We start from the raw sequence: 21899 nt of genomic DNA, 5'->3' as shown, positions 1-21899 counted from the left end.
TTTGGCATTTGTTAATTGAGGATTCTGTAACATAGTTTGGAGGTGGGAGGGGGACATACACAGATCATATGAAGCAGATAAAAGGGTCATTTAAGAATGACACTTGAGTGGACAAAGGGAAATAGCAGGAAATAAGTCTGAAATCCACAGTTAGAGAGAGACCTGGAGGGAAAGCTTAAACTTTGTTCAGAAGAGGGGGCATCTGTTTAGATACTGAAGGGGCAGAAGTAAAGATCTGGTCAGACTAAGGGTATATGTATCATTGTCATTTAAATATGGATAATTAAAATTGCCACCAACAGCAAGAGTCACAATATAGATATGCTTTCCTGGGTCCAAGTTTATACCATTAGGAATATTATGCTGATTTTACAAGGTATTAGACACTTTCCAGACCACATACACATAATGGACAAAAGGGCAATAAGTAGATAAACAATTAGGTCCAATGAAATTAACAGAAAGGGACTGCTGAAACTGTTTTTTGCTGATATTGTCACGAGGTATTTTCAGAGTTGACATTACACTGTTTTTTTTCCTGTCAATATTGAACGTTCATGGAAAGCACCATCTTAATAAAAAAGTAAGCTCTCTCTCTCTCTCTCTCTCTCCCCCCATGAGAAGGACAGCCTGAACAGTGACCGCTTCCTGAGAAAGGTAATGGGTTGGGCTGAAGTAGTACTTTTCTGTAATGATTACACTAATTTCTAAACCAGCATGAAGCAGCATATCATATATCCTTCCCACATGCATATACAATAAAAACATACCTTGATTACTCTGAAACTGAGATAACGCTTGTTCAGCACGATGATTTTATATTCATTGGTGCCATCATCCATCACGTGGCGGAGGGCAAGCAGGGAGGGAGAGTTGGAAAGGACAGCATTCCTCCAGGCAGGGTCCCCTTCATGTGCTATAACCAGGTTTTCCTCATGGGACACAATGGCTTCATAGAGGACAATAGGGTCATCATATTCATCTGGGGAAGTGAAGTGATCCTGAACACAAAAATGAAAGCATTATTTGAAAAAGGCTTAGGATCATAGATGCTAAATGCATAAAGAAAGCAGAGATCTCAGACTTCAAAACATGAATAGATAAATAGATAATGCATTGCGCAAAATTACAGAATCAGAGTCCCACCATTGTTCAGGTGAGTTCAGTATCCACAACATCAAATGTTTCTTTAAATTGGGGGAGGGGAGGGAGGGAGAGAGGATGTTTATCCAGTACTGGTAACGGTTACTGTAATTTTTATACTGATTTTATTGTATATCTAGTCACACGGCCTATGAAGAGATTTTGGTTTTAGTAAGCTGCTTCAGGGACTCAGAAGCCTTGACGTTTAAAGTCAAAATGCAAAGTACCATGTATTCAGGGAGAGGCTTCTTTTCAACAGTTGGCCTCGTTTACACAGTTAAAAAATACATGAATGTGTGTTCAACACTGACTTACACATTCTCACACTAAAAAGAAATCAAGTTTCAGACAAAATATCCCGTATACATACATCATCATGCATTTCACACCATTATACTATTGCTAGCCACATATTTATACCACATATTTACAGTATCCATTCAGTATTAAGTCATGGCACTTTCTGATATGAAAGTACAGATTTAAATTCCAAGACACAAAGACCATGGTAAAGGTTTTTTTGCTTGCTTGTTTTTAAGTACTTAGCACAATCCTGACTGGACTAAAGCACCACAACAATGCAAATGAAATAAGTCACCTGTAATATATTTAGTGCAAAGGGTTATGTTTAAAGAAACATTTTGTATTTTTATGCATATTTGTGTATATTTATGTACATTTTCCATTTCTCACTTTCATCCCACCATATTGAGGTGCAAACTTTGTAGTGGTCTAAATAATATCTTGAGAGCATTTCAGGATTTGCAAGTTTTATTTTTGCCACTTTCACCATTACTTTATATTACTCTACTAGTTTTTTTCCTACATTTATTCCTACCATTTGTCATTTTATATACACTGCTAAATTTAGATAATTCCATGATCTAATGGAACAAGCTGACTCAATTATTGCTATGCCAATGCATGATATTTTTGGTGACTTTCAGACATTGCAATGAGGCAAGAACTGTAGATCTACTTAATTAGAGCAAGCTTTTTTATTTAATTTGCTCACAGCTTGGAGCTTTATGATTTTCATGTTTCAACAGAACAGGTTTTTGAGCTGCCAATCCCCTTTCCCTACAAGTTGCATCTCAGTTGGATATTTGCTACATTTGCTGAACTTCACCAACATTACAATGGGCAAGGAACCTTGCTCCTCTCCCCTGTGCTCCCATTCCACTGAAGTGCAGGACACCAACTTACACTGTTTTGAAATGCAAACTTTTTTTTATTTTCAAGGGACAGTGAAAGCTCTGTTTCAGGACAGAGTGATAATTAGACCTACAAATAATTTCTACCAGTGCTTGCACCAGCAATTTTTTTAAGGGCTCTGTAATGGTACATTAAAATAAATTCTGGTTCAGGTATGTGAGAGAATTCCTTCAGGTGAACCCTGTTTCAAAAGCATAATTTCCCAACAAGGTGAAAGCAGCCAAGCTCACACTAGCGCCGTTAGAAGACATGGAAGGTATTTACTGTGATTTTGGGATTTGCAGCTGATGCCTAGGTAGGAGTAACATTAAGTGTTGGTTGTTGTTTTCACACTTCACAGCAACCACATCAAACAAAATGACAGCTCCTCCTTTCCATCACAGCAGCTGGAGGGGGCTGTGCAGCTTTGAATATATCTGATTATTTTTTAGCCAGGGGCTCAGCCAGGCAAGCTCAGGAATTGCAAGGACTGGCAGGACCCATCTCATTCAGCCAATTACGAATACAGGTGGCTATGCTTCTCACCGGGAAGTTGTCCATGGACCCTTGCTAGGGGGCCCCTTCTTACATTTCACACTAACTAGTCTGTGTCTAGTGAATTTTTTCAAGCCTTGACTCAGATGCGTAAACTTCAAAGGCCAGAAAGGAACATCGTGATCATATAATCTGACCTCCTACATGTTGCAGGCCACAGAACCTCATCCACCCCACTCCTGTAAGAGATCATAACCTCTCGCTGAGTTATGGAAGCCCTCACATCATGATTTAAAGACTTCACGTTACAGGGAATCCATCCTGTACTCTAGTTTAAACCAGCAAGTAACCAGTGTCCTATGCTGCAGGGGAAGGCAAAAAACCTCCAGTCTCTCTGCCAATCTGACCTGGGGGAAAATTCTTTCCCAGACCCCAATATGGCCATCAGATGAACCCTGAGCATGCTGATGACCCATCAGTCAGACACTTGGGAAAGAATTCTCTGTCGTAACTCAAAGCCCTCCAGATCCAGTGCCCCATCTCTGGTCGTTGGGGATTTTTGCTACTAGCAGTTGCAGATGGGCCACCTGCATTGTAGGCAATATCATCATACATCTCCTCCATATGCTTATCAAGCTAAATCTTGAAGCCAGTTGGGTTTTTTGCCTTCACTGTTCCCCTTGGAAGGCTGACCATAAGCTGCATTTACCAGAGATGAGCTGCAGCGGGCAGAGTGTATGGAAGTGAGGTGAACCCAAAGTCTGCATTTAGTTCCCTATTCATCAGTTATCCACCCCCACCACATGCCCTTCTTTCCCTCCCTTATCTCTTTTCTCTCTCTCTCTTTGCTTTCTGCTTCTCCACCAGAATGGCTAAATTAGATGTCCCAGTGGAACACCCCAGCTCAAGAAATACCTGGTGTGGGCCACTTAACTAGCAAGGATTTCGTGTCTTTAACGCTACTCAAAACACACAGATGGGACGGAAGAACGATTGAATTCCTAATAAGTTAACAGGGCCAATCAGTCAAGTCAATGAGTTTGACCAGGCAGAAGTTGTATTATATTGTGTTAACTGAACATGGTTTCACCTTCGTTTGATTGGCTAGAATGAAAGGGTAAACATTTAAAACACTGTCTTTAAAAACATATTATAGACTTAGCTAGCTCTAGCCAACTTAGAATTACTTTAAACATGATTTAAAGCTTGCTATACTAGCCAAGCAAGCTGTGTGGGAAACTGCTCCATGTATCACAATTTAATCAATCAGCATGGACAGAGCCAAAAGAACCATACATCCCCCCAAGTCAACACTGTTACCTGATGTAGTTTGAGTGACATGCGTATTCCAGGAACCACCACTTTCCTTAGCAGTTCCATGTCAGCAAAGACCCATTCATCTCGCATTGAAGAGATACGGAAGTCGCCCTTAAACAGGGCATGCAGCCCATACAGGAAAGATTCCAAATTACTGTTTAGGATGGAAAAGTAACCCCAAAACATTAACACATTTAAAAATCTCCATACACAGCATCCCTTCCTTATATCAGTAGAAATACCAATTTACATATTGTAACACTGAACTATAGAGACCGGTACAGTTGTGATATTCCTCTGTACACAACAATGTAAGAATGGCCATACTGGTTCAGACCAATGGTCCATCTAGCCTAGTACCCTGTCTTCTGACAGTGGCCAATGTCAGATACTTCAGAAGGAACGAACATAATAGGCCAAATTACCGAGTGATCCACTCTCTGTCGTCCAGTCTCAGCATCTAGCAGTCAGAGGCTTAGGGACACCAAATGCATAGGGTTACATCCCTGATCATCTTGATCATGGATGAACTTATCCTCCATGAACTTATCTAATTCTTTTTGAACAGAGTTATACTTTGGCCTTCACAGTATCCCCAGCAACAAGTTCCACAGGTTGACTGTGCATTGTGTGTAGTACTTCCTTATGTTTTAAGTGTGCTGCCGATTAATTTCATTGGCTGACTCCTGGTTCTTGTGTTATGTGAAGCGGTAAATAACACTACCTTATTCACTTCTCCACTCCATTCATGATTTTATAGACATCTATCATATCCCCCTTTAGTTATCTCTTTTCCAAGCTGAAGAGTGCCAATCTTTTTAATGTCTCCTCATATGGAAGCTCTTCTATACCCCTTATCACTTATGCCCTTCTCTATACTTGTTCTATTTCTAAGGTATCAATCACATCAATCTGGGGGGAGGGGCGCAATGGCAGGCCCAGATAAAAGAATAAAACTTAAGTTACAGCAACACGGGTGTAATTAAAAATACAATAATTATATTAACATTTGCAGTGGCCATGCCATGATTACAGGAACTAAATAGAATATGCTTGATCAGAAAAGCTGAGGGACAGAATAAGTTACCAGAGTGCAACATTTTGAGACTTCTTTTAAGCAGATGGAACTTTCCAGGGCAGTGCAACACTACAGTGTCTGTATCCTCCAGGAGACATGTCGCCTCAGTTGTGCCATTCTTGGAGCACAGAGATTAAGAGTTTTACTACCTTCTTTTGTTTCACTTCATCACCTCCATTCAACTCACCACGAGGGTTTGTCACCATTTCTTTTACTTATAATTGTAAAGCCTTTTTAAAAATCTAATTTGCTATTATTGTAGGTGCTATTTTCAAAAATGACTTAGACATATAGATTCCTAACCTTTTCCAAGCTAATTTAAAAGATCCTGTGAAAGTTATGGAGCTTGTTGAAGCCCCAGTGAATTTACTGTATTTCAGCAAGATCATATATAGGGACAATCCTTCAGGGGGGCAACCTGGTGGCCTAGCTAAAGTATGGTGAATTCAGAAGAGGAGTTAGTCAACAGTTGTGCTTTTACTTGTGATAAGAGTAAGTGAGCTGTGCTTGGTGTCCAGGAGAAGGATAACTTTTTAGGATACGTTGTTTTTGAATCATCAACTTTCGGGTTTGCCAAAACACACAACTAAGTTCTACACTAATGTGTAATACAACACCCGCCAAACACAGGTGACAAGGAACGGGGCAGGCCAATGAATCTAACACTGGTCTAACCTGCATCTTGATGAAGATTATTCTGTGTGCCATGTGTAAGACAACACTCCTCCCCTCACCCCTTTTTATATATAGGCCTCAAGCTTGGAACAAACAATGGAGTTCTATTTCAAAACTTGATTAATCCTGCTCGTTTTTCAGCAGGTATCATAGAAAAGGAAGACATGAAGGCCCTTCACTCCACAACTCTCAATTTCTATTAGTTAAGGAAGTGAGATGTTCAGCTTCAAGTCTTCTACAGCCTTCATTTGCTGATCCTTGGTGCATCTTCCTGGATCATCCACAGTACTTACGAAGGAAGGTGGCCTACGGTATCTGTTCTTTTTGGGGATTCATGAAGAACACTGCTTTTGTGTAAAGAGTTAGCCATTACCCCAAAATTAGATGCTCACAAACCCCCCTCCTCCAAAAATCCCTAAAAACAAGAGCATAGCATTACCTAGACATATGATGGGAAGCAGTCCCCAAAGCTCTCCGTCCCAGAACACAGAGTCCGTAACAAAGAGTTACCAAGGATGAGTCTTTATCTGCATCCAGCGGCTGGTAGTAATACATACATTTAAAAAAAAAAAAAAAAGTCATGTGGAGAAGGTAGGGAGAGATTCATACTATAGCAAAGTGTGTTCTGATATGAGTGATAGAGCAAATACAGAAAGCTACCAGAAATCAACTTCAAGCAGCACTTATGCTAAATAAAAATGGGTTGGCATTCAGAAGTACCCAAATTCAAATTAGGGGTTCTTTTCAAAAAGAGCTTTGTAAAAGCTGCTTTACTAATAAGGTTTGAACCAATATGCACTACATTTGCCATTTGAATTAGTTGTAAACTGAATGCATGCATGCACCATCCTGCATGCACCATCCTGCATGCATACTGTGTTCTTGAATTCTAGGTTTGATTCATAAAAAGAACAGCCTTAATGAATAGAGATGTAACAGGCATTTTAATGGACAAGGAATATACCTCTCACTTAAAGTTATAACAATATGTGTTTGTGAGTTTACTACAGAAGTATCTAGGCTGTTTCCACTCAGCAAAACACTGAGAGCAAAAAGCCATGTGTGGTGCTTTGCAAAGAAGCACTACTGATGTGACACTTCATTATATTTACAACTCTATAGGCAGTAAAATATCATGCATCCAAGTTATTAAATCTGCTTCCCCCCCCCATCAGTATTTGACCAGTGATGGTCATGTAATACAGGCAAACGTTTTTCAAATACTATACTTTCTAGAACAGGCCTCCTCCTAGTCACTTACCCTCAAGGGAAGTTTAATTTAATTTAATGAAGTACCCGGAGCTGTAAAAGATCAACTGCTCCTTTTACCTATTCCATATAGACCACAAGACCATATCTAGCCATGGTCAAACCACACATTTGAGAGTTTAGATAAGCAAACAGAAGCCAGTGTAATTCATAAGAACAGCCATACTGGTTCAGACCAATGGTCCATCTAGCCCAGTATCATATCTTCCAACAGTGGCCAATGCCAGGTGCTTCAGAGGGAATGAACAGAACAGATCATCATCATCAAGTGATCCATCCCGTCAGCCATTCCCAGCCTCTGGCAAACGGCAATCTCTGCCTATCCTGCCTAACAGCCAGTGGTGAACCTATCCTCCATGAACTTACCCAGTTATTTTTTGAACCCCGTTATAATGTTGGCCTTCACAACATCCTCTGGCAAGGAGTTCCGCAGGTTGACCAGTTGTTATGTGAAGAAATAAACACTTTATTTTGTTTGTCTGAAACCTGCTGCCTATTCATTTCATTTGATGACCCCTAGTTTTTGTGTTATGAGAAGGATTAAATGACACTTCCTTATTTATTTTCTCCACACCAGTCATGTTTTATAGACCTCTATCATGTCCCGCCTTAGTCATCTCTTTTCCAAGCTGTAAAGTCCCAGTCTTATTAATCTCTCCTCATAGGGAAGCTTTTCCATACTCCTAATTATTTTAGTTGCTCTTTTCTGTATCTTTCCAATTCCAGTATCTCTTTTTGAGATGGGTTGACCAGATCTGTGCACAATATTCAAGATGTGGGCATACCATGATTTATATAAAAGCAATATGATATTTTCTGTCTTATTATCTATCCCTTTCCTAATGATTCCCAACATAATGCTAGCTTTTTTGACTGCCACTGCACACTGAGTGGATGTTTTCAGAGAACTATCCACAATGACTCCAATAGCTCCTTCTTGAATGGTCACAGCTAATTTAGACCCCCCATCATCTTATCTATATAGTTGGAATTATGTTTTCCAATGTGCATTACTTTGTATCTATCAAAATTGAATTTTATCTGCCATTTTGTTACCCAGTTACCCAGTTTTGTGGGATCCCTTTGTAACTCTTCGCAGTCTGCTTTGGACTTAACTATCTTAAGTAGTTTGTATCTCACTTTTATCCTTTTTCCATATCCTTTATGAATGAAGTTCAACATATTGGTCCCAGTATAGTCCCTGGGGGGGCACTGCTATTTACCTCTCTCCATTCTGAAAACTGACCATTTATTCCTACCCTTTGTTTCCTATCTTTTAACCAGTTACTGATCCATGAGAGGACTTTCCCTCTTATTCCATGACAGCTTATTTTGCTTCAGAGTCTTTGGTGAGGGACCTTGTCAAAAGCTTTCTGAAAATCTAAGTACACTATATCCACTGGATCACCCTTGTCCACCTGCTTAGACTGGTGAGGCATAATTTCCCTTTACGAAAACCATGTTGCCTCCTCCCCAACAAATCGTATTCATTTGTGTGTCTGATAATTCTGTCCTTTACTATGGTTTCAACAAATTCTCTATACACATATCTGTATAAAACTTCCATAAAAGGGTGTGGGAGGTTTAGAGAGAGGAAGAAGAGGCTAGGACATGGAATACTCATCTCCACAAGATATTACACTCCCGTGGTCCATAAAAGAGCTTCTAATTTGACCATGAGGTAGCTAGCAATGCTTTGGGCAGTCGATTTTAGATACTATAGAGAAATTATTTTGCAGTTAGGGTTGTTCTGATGAACACAAGTGACCAGAAAACACCATAGCTATTCTTAGACCACTCTTCTCTGCCTCAGCAGAGGCCCAATCAAGTCAAATTGTGTTGTGAGATTTGGTAGCCTACTCCTTTCCCTAGTGCACTTCCAACTACCTAATACAGTATTTGCAATCTAAGACTAATTTGAATTCAGGTCTTAAGAGATCAAAGTCAAAGCATTAACTCATCAACCCAAGCCCAATATAACACTTAGATTTCAAATTGATTTGGAGGTAATTTTCAACTGACAATTAAACCCAACCCTACCAAAGGAAACATACATGAGACTTTTCTAGGAAAGTTTAATAGTTCTGGTCACTCAGTCATGCCTACCTTTTCTCTTTGGGAGCAGCAGTACTCTATCCAGTTGAGGTAAGTCACACAGAAACTCTCTCTGGAGACCCCTGCTAGACGATGGTCATAATCCTCATCAATATTTGGATTAAATGTAGGGTCTACATCCACATAGTTGCAGTCTGCACATGGCCGTAATCCTTCCTGCATTGTCTCATTAGCTAACCATTCCTCCAGCTTGGGGGAGGTTGTGACATAATAGATAATGCCCTGAAATGGCAAGAGTTGAAAATACTAGACCTAGCATATCCAGGAAATAGTTTACATCTAATTAGCTGTAGTCAAATGTGTATTTCTCTGTTACACACGAGGATGCAAATAGCACACCGTACTGTTTGAAAAAGTGTACAGCTTTGATTACTGGGGAAAACTTAAGAGAGGCCTATTTGTTTAGTGTGTTTTTAAAAAGGACTGAATTTAAAGCTTTTAGTTAAGAAAAAACAAAACTTCAAGCCCCTGTGGTTGCAAAGATAGCCTTTTAAGCATGAGCTATAGGCCGGACAAATATTTCAAGGCCATAATTATTTACACCTCAGAAGTACAAAAGGTTATGATCATATTTGAGACAGTCTACTTATGGCTCTTTTGAAGAGATCAAGGCCTGTTGGCTCAGGGTGGCCACTGAAGATCCACTGGAATATTTTAGCAGAAGTAGACATTTGCCAGGGAATCTTTGGCCAATATTTTCCCTCTACAACTGTTATGCAGTGATGTGCATGACAATGGCTTTCTACCCCCACTCCCCACCCCAGATGCATTTCAAAGATGGTGCCTGGACATACTTTTATAAAGAGTTTTGGGATTCTTGGGAATGAAGAGATAGCAAGAATAATTTCCTATCATTAACACAAAAAGTAATATTTATTTGCATCCCTCACAAGCAACGAGAGCATGGCAGCCTCCATGCATTCCCCCCAGTTCAACAAGGCCCATCTTGGTTTTGTATTTGCAATAACTAACTACACAAACATTTTAAACAGTTTTCCTGCACTCTTACTGCAAGTAACCTTAACAAAGGTGCACTAATCCCAATCTATAACAAACAAAATATTGTTCAAAGGCAGAGGTGTCAATCGAACAGTAAGGAGAATTTTTTGGTTTTGGGGGTGGGGAGGTGAGTTTTGGGGTTGGAGGAGAAGGGCATACAACTTTTTTCATGCTTCCACTGTGTCCTGGCCAGGTTTATATTTGGGTAAATTATCTTCTGTCCCCTAAGCTTCCACTGATGTTCAGTTGGATACAGTGGTCATTTTCTGTCCTAGACTATTATTTAACACTTTACTACAAGGTATGTGTATACTTAGAGCTAGAGGTGTATTGTCAGCTCGAGGAGACATACTCACTCTAGCTCACTAAAAACAGAGTGTAGACATGATGACCTGAGTGGCAGGAGGAGCTAGCCACCCAAATATGCACCTGTGGTCTCAGATGGGTACATACTCAAGGTGATTGCCCTTCCTGCCACTGATATGGTAGCAGCTACACTATTTTTAGTGCACTAGCTCAATTTGAGCTAGTGCAAATAGGTCTCCCTAAGCTAAGAATCACACCCCCAGCTCAATGTGTAGACACACCCTCAAACAGGGCTGTTCTCCTACAGTGAGTGAGAGGATTCATGTATTCATAGCTTGTACTGCATTGTGTAACTCTTGTGATGAAAGACACTATATATACATATGAAGTGTTAACAGTTCATGCTTCCAATCCCCAAAAATAACACTATGTTGAAGGATAGCAGAAATCCCACACAGCCGCGTTTGCTAGGTGCACAGCCATACCTTGACATAATAAGTGGTGAGAATTTTCCGAAGATCGAAGACTTGAAGCATGGAAGCAGCACTGTTGTCTGTGATGCTGTAGCCTTCCAGAATGTACTTAGTCACAAGCACTTCCCAGGCCAGCCAGCGTTGGCCAAAGGCAGCATTGAATGAAAGCATATGAGGGATGTGTCCAGGTTCACAGCAACAAAACCCTTCATCTTCCTCTACCCCCTCAGTGATGGCCTCTACTTCTCGTTGCTGACAGTAAGTGCCTTAGGGGAAGTTAAGGAAAATAAACATTTAGATGACTGATTTAAAGATAACTGATATTTTAAAAAGTTTGAGAGACCAGAGTAAGTCACAAATTATGTTTCTGGGAACAGCAGGTAATTTAAACTACTGTACCTAGTTTAACTATTTAATGAAGAAAATTAAAATTGCTTAGTTTTAATCTACTACTCTATATTCAAGCATGCAACTCGGGTATAGGAAAAGAAGGCAACAGTCAATCATTGTACCTGTAACATGTTAAAAGGTAATGAGAAACCTCTATTAGCTCTGATAGAGAACTCTGGTTTTCTCTCACCTACATAAGAAGAGATACATAGACCCTGAAGCCCAAGTTCAAGGCTACTGGTTTAGGGAACCAAACTGTAAATAAGTTAATCTCTTAAAAGAGTCAACTTTGTAAGTGAACCCAATGGTTAATCAAAGCACAGAACTCTTACCTCTGAATTCGAGTCCCCTCAGCTGGAAAGTGACCAGACCATTTCCTATCTCTATAAGGTGTACTAGTGCATTGAGGTAGTCAGAAGCAAGGATGAAGCAGTCCCCAGTACTGTAGTTCCCCCACCGCCCCAGCAACAGGTCTCCACACAGGCTGTGCTGAAGGGAACGGGTTAAATGCTCATAGAAGATTGAATTCAGGTTGTTATCATCTGATCCTGAAGGAAAAACCCAAGCTTCTATCAATCACAACTTTTACTTTGCAGTCAAGGAAACATAGGAGTGAATGTAATTTCAAAGATCCTAATCTCTTTTTATAGAGGCACCTATTCAACTAACGAATTCATTCTGAACCATTTGGTAAGTTTAAAAAACCAAAACTAACTTAATGATTAACTCCTGTGATCTCCTGGCCACTCCTTTTTAACTAATACAACTCCCATACACTTACTTGATGCTATTCTTTAGCACATAGGCACAAAAGAGTCAGGCAACAATCAGAAGTAGTACTTTAAGATCCCACCATTCTTGCACCTAGATACCCTTTAAGCAGCTCAGTTCCCAGCTTGCCCTTGTTGAGAGCCATCAGGAGCTCTACAGAAAACAAAATGGCTGTGCAAGTATTGCAACAGGAAGGGGAGAACTAGGCAGACATTGAAAGCAGAAAAACAAGGCAAAGTATATGGCAGTTTGGAGAATAATTGGAAAAAAGGGGATATGAGGCATAGGAGGAACAGAAGATATCAGAAAATACAGCTGTGGTGAGGAAGGAAGAGTTGACCCCTGATCAGCCAAAATTGGTTCCACCTTTGCAGTTGTGTGGTTTAGTAGGAGGGATAATGGTGGAACTTGATTCAAGTTCTTTCTCAAAAGAAAGATGTCCTCATTCCATTATTGGATTAATTGGTTTGTTTTGCACACAGAATAAAATGTAAATGGTACATGTCTTCCTAGAAGGTGAACTGAAACTATCCCCTAATTGGTTCAGACATAAAAATAATGAAACCCTAATGATTAGGGTATAGACATCATCCGTAGTTAAAGCTATTCACAGTTAAGGAAGTAAGAACTTTGACACTAAAGTACATTGAGTTTACTCCTGTGATAATCTCCTTCCGCAGCTAAAGCAAAACCCGCTGAAGATGAGCTACATTTATAAAAGAGCTAGATTTTTTTCTTTCCATAAATTGATTACAGAGTTCTTCAGGGTTGATGCATATCTGTACGTGACAGACTCACATTTCCACCATTTCAACCAAAAACTAGGAGTATTACCTGGATTTCTATCAAGCTGGGAAGCAAGTCTTGTGTTTGAATGGTCCACACGCTTTGTGCTGAAGACAACAAAATGAAACAACACATTGCCTTTTATTCATCTGTACATTCAACTTAGAATCCTGCCCATACATAACGATGCCTTTCAGCTGTAGCAATGTTAGAATCTAATACACGAAGCCCGCTCCTTTGCCCATGAAAAGCCAATTAAGTTAGACATTTTTTAAGTTCTGCGTGAAGTTTTAGCTATGTTAGTTGCACTGAAATCAACAGAAGCAGCAAAACACCCCAGTTGACTGTGCTCAAAGTTGACTTTTCAGTGTGGCACTAGTAGTTAAGAAGCACAAATGCTGCTGTATTTTAGTTCTCTTTACCCCAAAAACTGCCATTATGTTGGCTGAAGGTGAAACCCAAATTTGTACACCAGTTTTTAAAAGCAAGTGACTAAAAATGGCACCTAGGTTTCATCCATATTTGTTGTCTGTGACTCCACATGAAACTTGCTCAGTGTACATGTAAAATGATTTTCCCCTTAAGTGCTAGTACTACAAGCTCATCCTGCCATCTGAAAGACAAACTGGGTTTTTCTGGCTCATGCACCAACAGTAAGAAATTCTGCAGGCCCAATTGTTCCCTCAATTACACTTTCATAACCTCATTGTGTCAGTCTAAGGGAAAGTTGAATTGAAGGTACTATCTGACCTGAAGAATCTTTTATTGGTGGTGGTGCATAAGCCAAGAACTGACATCAACTAAGATATCAGGGTGAAGTTTTGGTTTTGGGAGTTGAAAAAAGAAGTTTTACCTGTCAAAATGAGCCAATGTCAAGTGGAGTTACCAGTACAAATAAGGAACCCCAAAATGCCCTTTGTATACAAAGTCTTTGTATACAAAGTCACTCAGTCATTTCAGATTCAAACGTCCCTTAAAAATTGTGTCATTTTGGAGCTTAAAAATGATCAAATTTACATGTTTGTGTAAATAAAAACTACATGACATGAATGAAATATAAACACTGTCAGTGTAGAAGCAGCTGCAATGATGTTTCAGAAAAATATACTTGTTTGAAAGTATTCAAAGTCATGAACAAGTTTTCTCTAAAAAAACCCATAGCACCTAGAAATAAAACAAAAAAAGACCACATTCAGTCACAGTTTTCTCTACTGAACACAGCTGACATGGTTTCTTAGCGGCTTAACTTCACCCACTTGTAGTCTCTTTCCCAGAATTTGACAGGTCTGACATATGAAGTGATGAATATCGCACTGCCCAGGAAAGGGTTCAACGGGGTGGAGAAAAAAGCCGACACAGCTGCCTGGACAAACAACATTGCAGAATCTGTGGGGCGAAAGGGTTAAGGAAACCAAAACATCATCCTGGTTCTTTTGCAATGTCACCACCACAAACTTCTTATATAGCACTTTTAATCATCAGATCTCAAAACACTTTACATGAAGGAAGGTAAATATCACTATCTCCATTTTACAGACGGGGAAAGTGAGGTACAGATGTTGGCACCAAGTAAGATAAAAACAAGATCTCCAATCCCTCATATTATACAAAGGGAAAAATTATTCAACAATAGGGGGCACCACACTTCTTTGGCAAACAGGAAAAACAAGACTGGAATTGCACATGGCAATTCTTATTCTGGAACTTCTGTATTAAATGAGAATGAACACCGATCCAGGACACTCAACAAGTGCAAGTCTATCTATGGATCAGAGGCTACAAACCATGAACTAAAAAGACTGGAGATTGCTGCTGAAAAAAAGGGGAAACCTTGGTCAGAAGGCCAGCTCTACAATTTTTCCAATGGAATAACCTGTTCTAGATCTTCTCTATGGTTTAACTGTTCTAGTTGTACTAGTCTATGTAGATAGCAAGTGCATATAGTTTTTCATTTACATTCATTAGGCAGGATAAAGTATTCTCTAGATTTAGTTCATTAAGAATACTACAATAGGAGTCAAATTATAAATAGATGTAATTAACAACGAGTTGGAATCATCAAAGGATACGTGGCACTGCAAAGGGCTGGGCAAAAGCATGGAAAGCAGATCCCCAAGTGATCTGCCAAGGAGCAATATAAGTGTACACAAATCTCAATTTATAGAAGAGTTCCCAAAGCTAGAGAGAAGGGGAGAAGAGAAAAATATAAATTATTTTGTGATTTAACTAAAATCAAGGTGGTTTACAGTATGAATTTCTCTACAGGAAAAAAAAAGTACCTTTTCCTAACAGTTGTTCTGCAAGATGTGTTGCTCATGTCCATTCCAAGTAGGTGCGCACGCACCATATGTACAGTTGTCAGAAGGCTTTCCCCCAGTGGTACCCATCGGGTCGGTGCAGGTGCCTCCTGGAGTTACACCTCCATGGCGTCATACATAGGGCCCTGCTGACCCATCACCTTTTCAGTTCCTTCTTGCGAGCTGGCTCCGACCGAGGGAAAGGCAGGTGGGTCTTGGAATGGACATGAGCAACGAAGAACAAGAGTTACAAAAAGGTAGGTAATTGTTTTTTCTTGAAGTGCTTGCTAATGTCGATTCCAAGTAGGTGACTCCCAAGCTGACCATAGGAGGGGTCGGAACTTACAGAATCAGTGACTGAAGCACTGCTCTGCTGAATGCCGCATCATCCCCATCCTCTTGGGGGATGGCATAATGCACAATGAATGTGTGGATCGATGACCATGCTTGGGCCCTGAGTAGGGACATGTGCCAGGAATGCTGCTGAGGAGGCCTGCGCCCTCATGGAGTGTGCTGTCAGATCATAATGGATGTGATCCACAATGAAATCCTCTGGGCTGACACATGAAGACCCTTCATACTGTCTGCTACTATGACAAAGTTGGTTTGATTTATAAAATGGTTCTGTCCTTTCGATGTAGAAAGCCAGTGTCTACCCAATATCCAGGGAACGGAGACTTCGTTCCCTGTTATCGACATGTGGTTTAGGGAAGAATACTGGGAAGAGGATGTCCTGGCTCGTATGGAACTGGGATACCACCTTTGGGAGGAAGGCTGGATGTAGGAACAACTGGATCTTGTCCTTAGGGAACACCATGTATGGAGGTTCAGATGTCAGGGCGTTGAGCTCAGACACCCTCCTAGCTGACGTTATTGCGACCAGGAACACCATCTTCCTTGAGCGGTAAAGGAGCGAGCATGTTGTTAAGGGATCAAAAGGAGGGCCCATCAGCCTGGAGAGCACCAAGTTAAGGTCGCAGGCTGGTATTGGATAGTGAATTTGGGGATAAGCAGCCTATCCATGTCCTGGAGAAAACGGGTCACCATTGGATTAGCAAAAACTGATCGACCATCCACCCCAGGATGGAATGCAGAGATCGCCGTTGGTGCACCTTTATGGAGGACACTGCCAGACCTAGCTGCTTCATGTGCAGATAGTTCAAAATGAAGGGTACTGCTGCTGGCTTCAGAGGGGTGCCCTTCTGCATTGCCCAAATGGAAAACCTCTTCCACTTGGCCAAGTACGTAGCCCTTCCCTGTACGAAGTAGCCCAAGTACGAAGCTTTCCTGAAGTGAAGTGGAGGGACCCGAGGTTGGGATGTTGGATATGGCCATAGTGCGCCGTCATGGTGGAAAAGCATCTGAAGTCCCCTATGATGGAGCAAATGGTCTGGAAGCAAGACTCTGGCAGAACTGCTCTGGGCTGGACTGACTCTAGGACTGCTCCTCTAAACGCTATTCTTTTGGGTAGGGGATAAGGTAAACTTGGGTATGTTTAACTGTAGAACCAGTCTGTTGAAGGTTGACTGGAGAGGCCCTTGACAAGCCAGTTGTCTAGATACAGGAGCACTTGTACCTGTCATCATCTTAGGAACACAGTGACAACCACCATTCACTTGGTGAATACTCAAGGGGCTGCTGACAGGCCCACGGGAGGACTGTAAACTGATGAGCGTGGTTTACTACGAACATGGGGAACCTTCTGTGGGATGGGACTACTGATATATAAAAATGTGTGTCTTTCAAGTAGAGGGCAGCATAGCAGTCCCCCGGACCCAGCCAAGGATACCACGTGGAATTTCAGTTTCTCCATAAATCTGTTGAGGTTTCACAGGTCAAGAATGGGTCTGAGACCCACTTTGGCCTTTGGGATTAGGATATATGAGGAGTTAAACCCTTTCCTCCTTAGTTCCTGAGGAACCTCCTCTACTGCTCCTGCTCTTAGGATCCTTTGCACCTCCTCCATAAGAAGTTGCTTGTGAGAAGGGTCCCCAAAGAAGGTCATGGGATTCACCCTGTGCTGGGTTGACATGCTTGGTGCTGTGGTTGACCCTGGTGCCGGACCCTGCATCAAACTCCATGCCAGCCTCGGTGCCGATCTTGACATCTGTCTTGGTGCCAGGAGGTGTCAAGCATCCCTTGTGCAGCTAGGGAGCCCATCTATCAGAAGCAATCAAGTGGAAACACCTAGAGTAAGACCCCCGGGGCTGGTGGTATGCCCATGGCATCTAAAAGGGCCATTGTGCGGGCATCTGCCACTGTGCTCACCAAGGCCACATGAGAGGGACCTGCTCCTTCTCCTCCCTGTAGCGGCATCCTTCCAACCAGTGCCAACTACGCTTTGAGGTGTACGACTCCGCCTCTGAGTCCGATGACACTGAGATCACGGACCATAGCAGTACCCAGTGAGACGGTACTGGAGAGCAGTGCCGTATCATGGCAGGTTTGTCTCTAGATGACACCCGTGCTTTGCTGCAGTGCCAGAGGTCTTAATTACGGTGCTCTCTCCATTCTGGCGGGGGACTGCTGTGCCATCATGGCTATCAGCTCCCTAGCTGCCTCAAAAGTGTCAGGGGTGAAAGGGAGGTCCAATTCTTCCACCTGATTTGCCCTTATGGGTGAGTCCACTGGCACTGGGCTCGATGAAACCCTCTGTGGGTCTGAAGTTACAGAGCTGCCTCTGGTGGAGTAGGTACTGGGTGCTCCGGCATGGGACGCAGCAAACACCCTCTCTCAGTCTTTTTGAGCCTCTTGTGAGGCACCGGAGAGTGGGAATGGTGCTGGGGAATGCTGTTGCCAGGATTCTCTCGGTGCAGAGTCCTTTTTTGGTGCCCTAGACTCTCTAATAGAGTCTGGTGCACTCTGCACTGAGGTACTGGGTCCGAGTGGCCTGGGGCCAGTTGGGGACAGAGAGTGGTTTCCAAGAGGAGGTGTTTTAAGTCCAATGTTCCTCTCCTTTTTGGTCCTAGGACAGAATCCCCTGCAAAGCCTACAGCGATCAGCCTGGTGGGATTCACCCAGGCACTTCAGGCAGGATTAGTAGGGGATCACCCTTTGGCATAGGTTTATGGCAGTTCCCACACAGCTTGAATCCTTGGGACTGAGGCATGCCCTGATTCCCGGGTAGAAGGAGACGTAGTTGGGCCCCCCCGCAAAGAAAACTTTAGCTAACCAGTTAACTACTAATAATTAATTCTATTCTATTTACAGGAACCACAATAGAAGACTACTGGGGAAAATGCTTGCTGAAGCAAGAGAAGATAGAGGCTCCAATGACAGTCAGAGGTAGTAAGAAGGAACTGAACAGGCGGTGGGTCGGCAGGGCCCTATATACTGTGCCATGGAGGCGCCTGCACTGACCTGATTGGTACCTCCAGGGGAAAAAAATCTTCCAACGACTGTGAACACAGCGTGTGCACACCTACTTGGTATTGACATGAGCAAGCACTTGAGGAAAAATATACATAACTTTGACTTGCAGTAAAATATACACTTACCAATATAATTTTGTATTAATTTTTTTTTAAAAAAGGCTCCCTTATATAGACCCTGAACAATCACAACCGTAAAACAAACAAACATAAAACAGTCTTAAAATGCAGCATTACTTTTTTCCAAAATTTAACAGTTTTAGAAATAAAAATAGAACCAAATATTGAGCCCAAACAGAGTTTCCCCCTTTGATCTCATTGGCTCACTATCAGCAGTTAGAAAAACTTACTGGTCTTGTAAGCACTTGAACTGGTCTACTGAAGTGCTTCTAGCCATAATGTCAGGAAATGGAAAACTAAATCATATAATTAACATCTTCTTTTAAAGTCCCAGCACTTCCTTGGAGCAAAGAACAGATACCTTAACACATGCCAAGGCCAAAAAAATGCTACTGGGAAGCAGAGATTCCCAGCTATCCAATAGTATATGGTCATTTATTCATAGCAATGATGATCTGGGAAATTACATAATTACCAGTAGGATTTTCATTCCCTCGATTCTCAGACATGATGATCTCAAATACTCAGTTTCAGGAGCATGTTATTTTGTGTGAAGTTACCTTGCTGAAGAGTATGGACATGAAGAAGAGGTCTAGCAGCATCGTCTCAGAAAAACTTTTGTAGTCAAATGTAAAGAAGAGCACTGTGAAAACAACAGTGACATACTGGCAGGTTGGGTTACTGAAAGAGGAACGCAACAACTTCAAACCAGCTATGGTGATCATTAAAGCGCCAATCCTACAAAAGGAGTGGAGAAAAAAAAGTTACTCATCTGCTGACTGGAAGAGTTACTGCATGAAGCTCACCTAAAATCACTTCTTTTAAGTGATTCCAATGCCTTCACATTCAATGCATAATAGACATTTTAAAGGTTATTTTAGGTTACAACCAGGGTCTTTCCTTCATTATTCCAATTCAATTAACATTCTACAAAAATATTAGCACAATCTGTGGAATAGTCTCCCTAGGAGATCAGCAAAAAACTTGTGACACAAATGTGAAGCTGATATGTAACAATGTTATGAATACTGAGAGGCAATTTATTTATAAACACTGTAGGTGACTGGGTTGGGGAAAGCAATTTATTGTGCATTGGTTATTAGATTTTCTTGTATGATGATCCTGAGTTAATTTATATTAGGACTGGTGGAATATTATACATCTATAATGCTCAAATTCAATAGGCTTTGTATATGAAGATGATACCCTGGTTTCCCAGACAGGAACACATTGCAAAGACAGTGCAGCAAGCAGTGAGCTTCAAGAATCCAGTCTCCATTGAGTTGCAAACCATTTTCTGAGAGAGCTGGGAGTCATTTGATGAAAGGGCTACAAACAATTCGAGTGTTATTTGATTCCTACAAAAGGGGTGTGTCAGAGGCACCGGGCATATCACTTGCCAAAAGCTGTCATGGAGAGATTCTGCAGAGGGAAATCTAAAGAAGTTAGGTCTTCCCAGACCCACAGAATGATAAGCCTTAAAAATAGATATGCATACAATCAGTTTCATTGTTTTAAAATCTGTTTTTGCTAAAATGCTGTTCTAAATAAATAATATCTTGCTTTAAGGAGGCCATTTGGTCAATGTATTAACCTTTGACATTGCTCTCTGAGGGATCAGAGCCACAGACAGATTTGCTGGAATAATCAGTGCCTGGGGAGTGCAGTCAAGGCCCAGTCTGACAGCAGAAAAATTGTGTGGTTCCACCTGGAACCAGGTGACGGCTAGAGACCTGGGACAGGTTGCAGTCAAGAACAGGAGGGGTGACATGTGTATTTAGCTCAGTAACTCTGACATCATGGCTTGTTTTTGTAAGCTTTAAATGGGCAAAACATTAGAAAGTGTTCTGTGGGGAAGTCCCGCATTGGCAGGGATAGGCTGGATGGTAATAGAACTATCTATGATGTCTGCAATTTGATACATTATCAGGAAATTGTGTGGCTTGAAATCTGAACAGTTACTACTTTGTTTTCATTGCAATTTGTATTAACTATACTTCCCCTGAGGCTGTCAATTATAATCCCCTTTTGTCATTTTCTTCCACCATATTGGGTATACTCAAGTTACTGACAATCTTTTCTACTTACTCTGTATCCAGTTTCTTTGGACTAGCAATGTTCTTGGCACTGCTGCTGAGCTCATTGAGGACTATCAGTGGGTAGATAATATTCTTCTCCACAAAAAGGAGCCATACATGAAGTTTCTCAAACCACATCACATGGGCAGCAGCTAACAGGACAACAAAAGAGGAGACCACAGATTATACTGGGGCTTAAATGTTGAAAACATGTAGGTGCTGATCAGCAGGGACAAAGGCTTATGCATGTGAAGTAAGGCTCCACTAAAGCCATTGGAGCTCCATGCAAGCTATAGGGGGTCCAACCACACAGACTGGCTTACAAGACTGGGGCCTTAGGCCTGGTCTACATTAGAGAGTTTTGTCAACCAAAGTCAGGTTTAGTTAACAAAACAGAGATGGTGTACACACTGCAATCAATACCCCGTCGTCAAAACAGCCCTGTTTTTTTGACAAACTAAAACTACTTTGATGAGAGATGTAGGGTTTTTGTTGGCATAGTTAGGGCGACACAGTGTCAATGGAGACACTGAATCCCTATACACGGCTGCGAGGCTGTCATTCTTCTCAATTTAATTGACAAGAAAGCCCCGACCTGGCAGGCTGGTTCTCTCTCGGGGCTGGGAACCTGGCAGCCATGTCAATTTCACAGCTCAGCCATGTAATTGACAAGGCTGCATTGGCTAGAGCAGGTGGAGAAGCACCCTGGTGGCTAGTCTCTGCTCTTAGCTAGGAGCCAGTGCCAGAAGTCCCATGCTTCTCCACCTGCTCCCCACTGATGCAGCCTTGTCAATTACATGGCTGAGCCGTGAAATTGACATGGCTACCCATTCCAGAAGAGGGTGGGGAACGGAGAAGCCCCAAACAGCTTCCCCCAGCTCCCAACTGGGACCAGGGAGTGGGGAGCAGCCCACAGGGAGCCTGGGAGTTCCTGGCAGGGGCTCTCAGCTCCCCACACTGCCCCTTAGGTCCGTGGCTAAGGATGCTCCTAGTGACGATGCACTCCACCGACCCAAGGAGGG

The 21899-nt window shown here is 41.8% G+C and overlaps 1 protein-coding gene across 4 annotated transcripts in view; it reads right to left on the bottom strand.

The window, feature by feature from the left end:
- PCNX1 (pecanex 1) overlaps positions 1-21899 on the bottom strand; it is a 111510-nt gene that overhangs the window by 12485 nt on the left and 77126 nt on the right. For all 4 annotated transcript variants that reach the window (XM_067557832.1, XM_067557833.1, XM_067557834.1 and 1 more), the window contains 11 exons: positions 20888-21029; positions 19360-19537; positions 15081-15189; positions 14268-14397; positions 13060-13118; positions 11787-12002; positions 11077-11330; positions 9278-9508; positions 6342-6442; positions 4153-4303; positions 771-1001 (listed from right to left, as the gene is read on the bottom strand). In XM_067557832.1, coding sequence (XP_067413933.1) covers positions 771-1001; positions 4153-4303; positions 6342-6442; positions 9278-9508; positions 11077-11330; positions 11787-12002; positions 13060-13118; positions 14268-14397; positions 15081-15189; positions 19360-19537; positions 20888-21029 — 1802 coding nt within the window. The remainder of the gene's footprint in view (positions 1-770; positions 1002-4152; positions 4304-6341; positions 6443-9277; positions 9509-11076; positions 11331-11786; positions 12003-13059; positions 13119-14267; positions 14398-15080; positions 15190-19359; positions 19538-20887; positions 21030-21899) is intronic.

The sequence above is a fragment of the Emydura macquarii genome, unplaced genomic scaffold, assembly GCF_026122565.2.
Source record: "Emydura macquarii macquarii isolate MOO-44397 ecotype Brisbane River unplaced genomic scaffold, CSIRO-AGI_Emac_v2 contig_1876, whole genome shotgun sequence".
NCBI classification, from domain to species: domain Eukaryota; kingdom Metazoa; phylum Chordata; order Testudines; family Chelidae; genus Emydura; species Emydura macquarii.
Note: the sequence above shows the minus strand (reverse complement) of the source record. Positions and strands in the feature narration are given on the sequence as shown.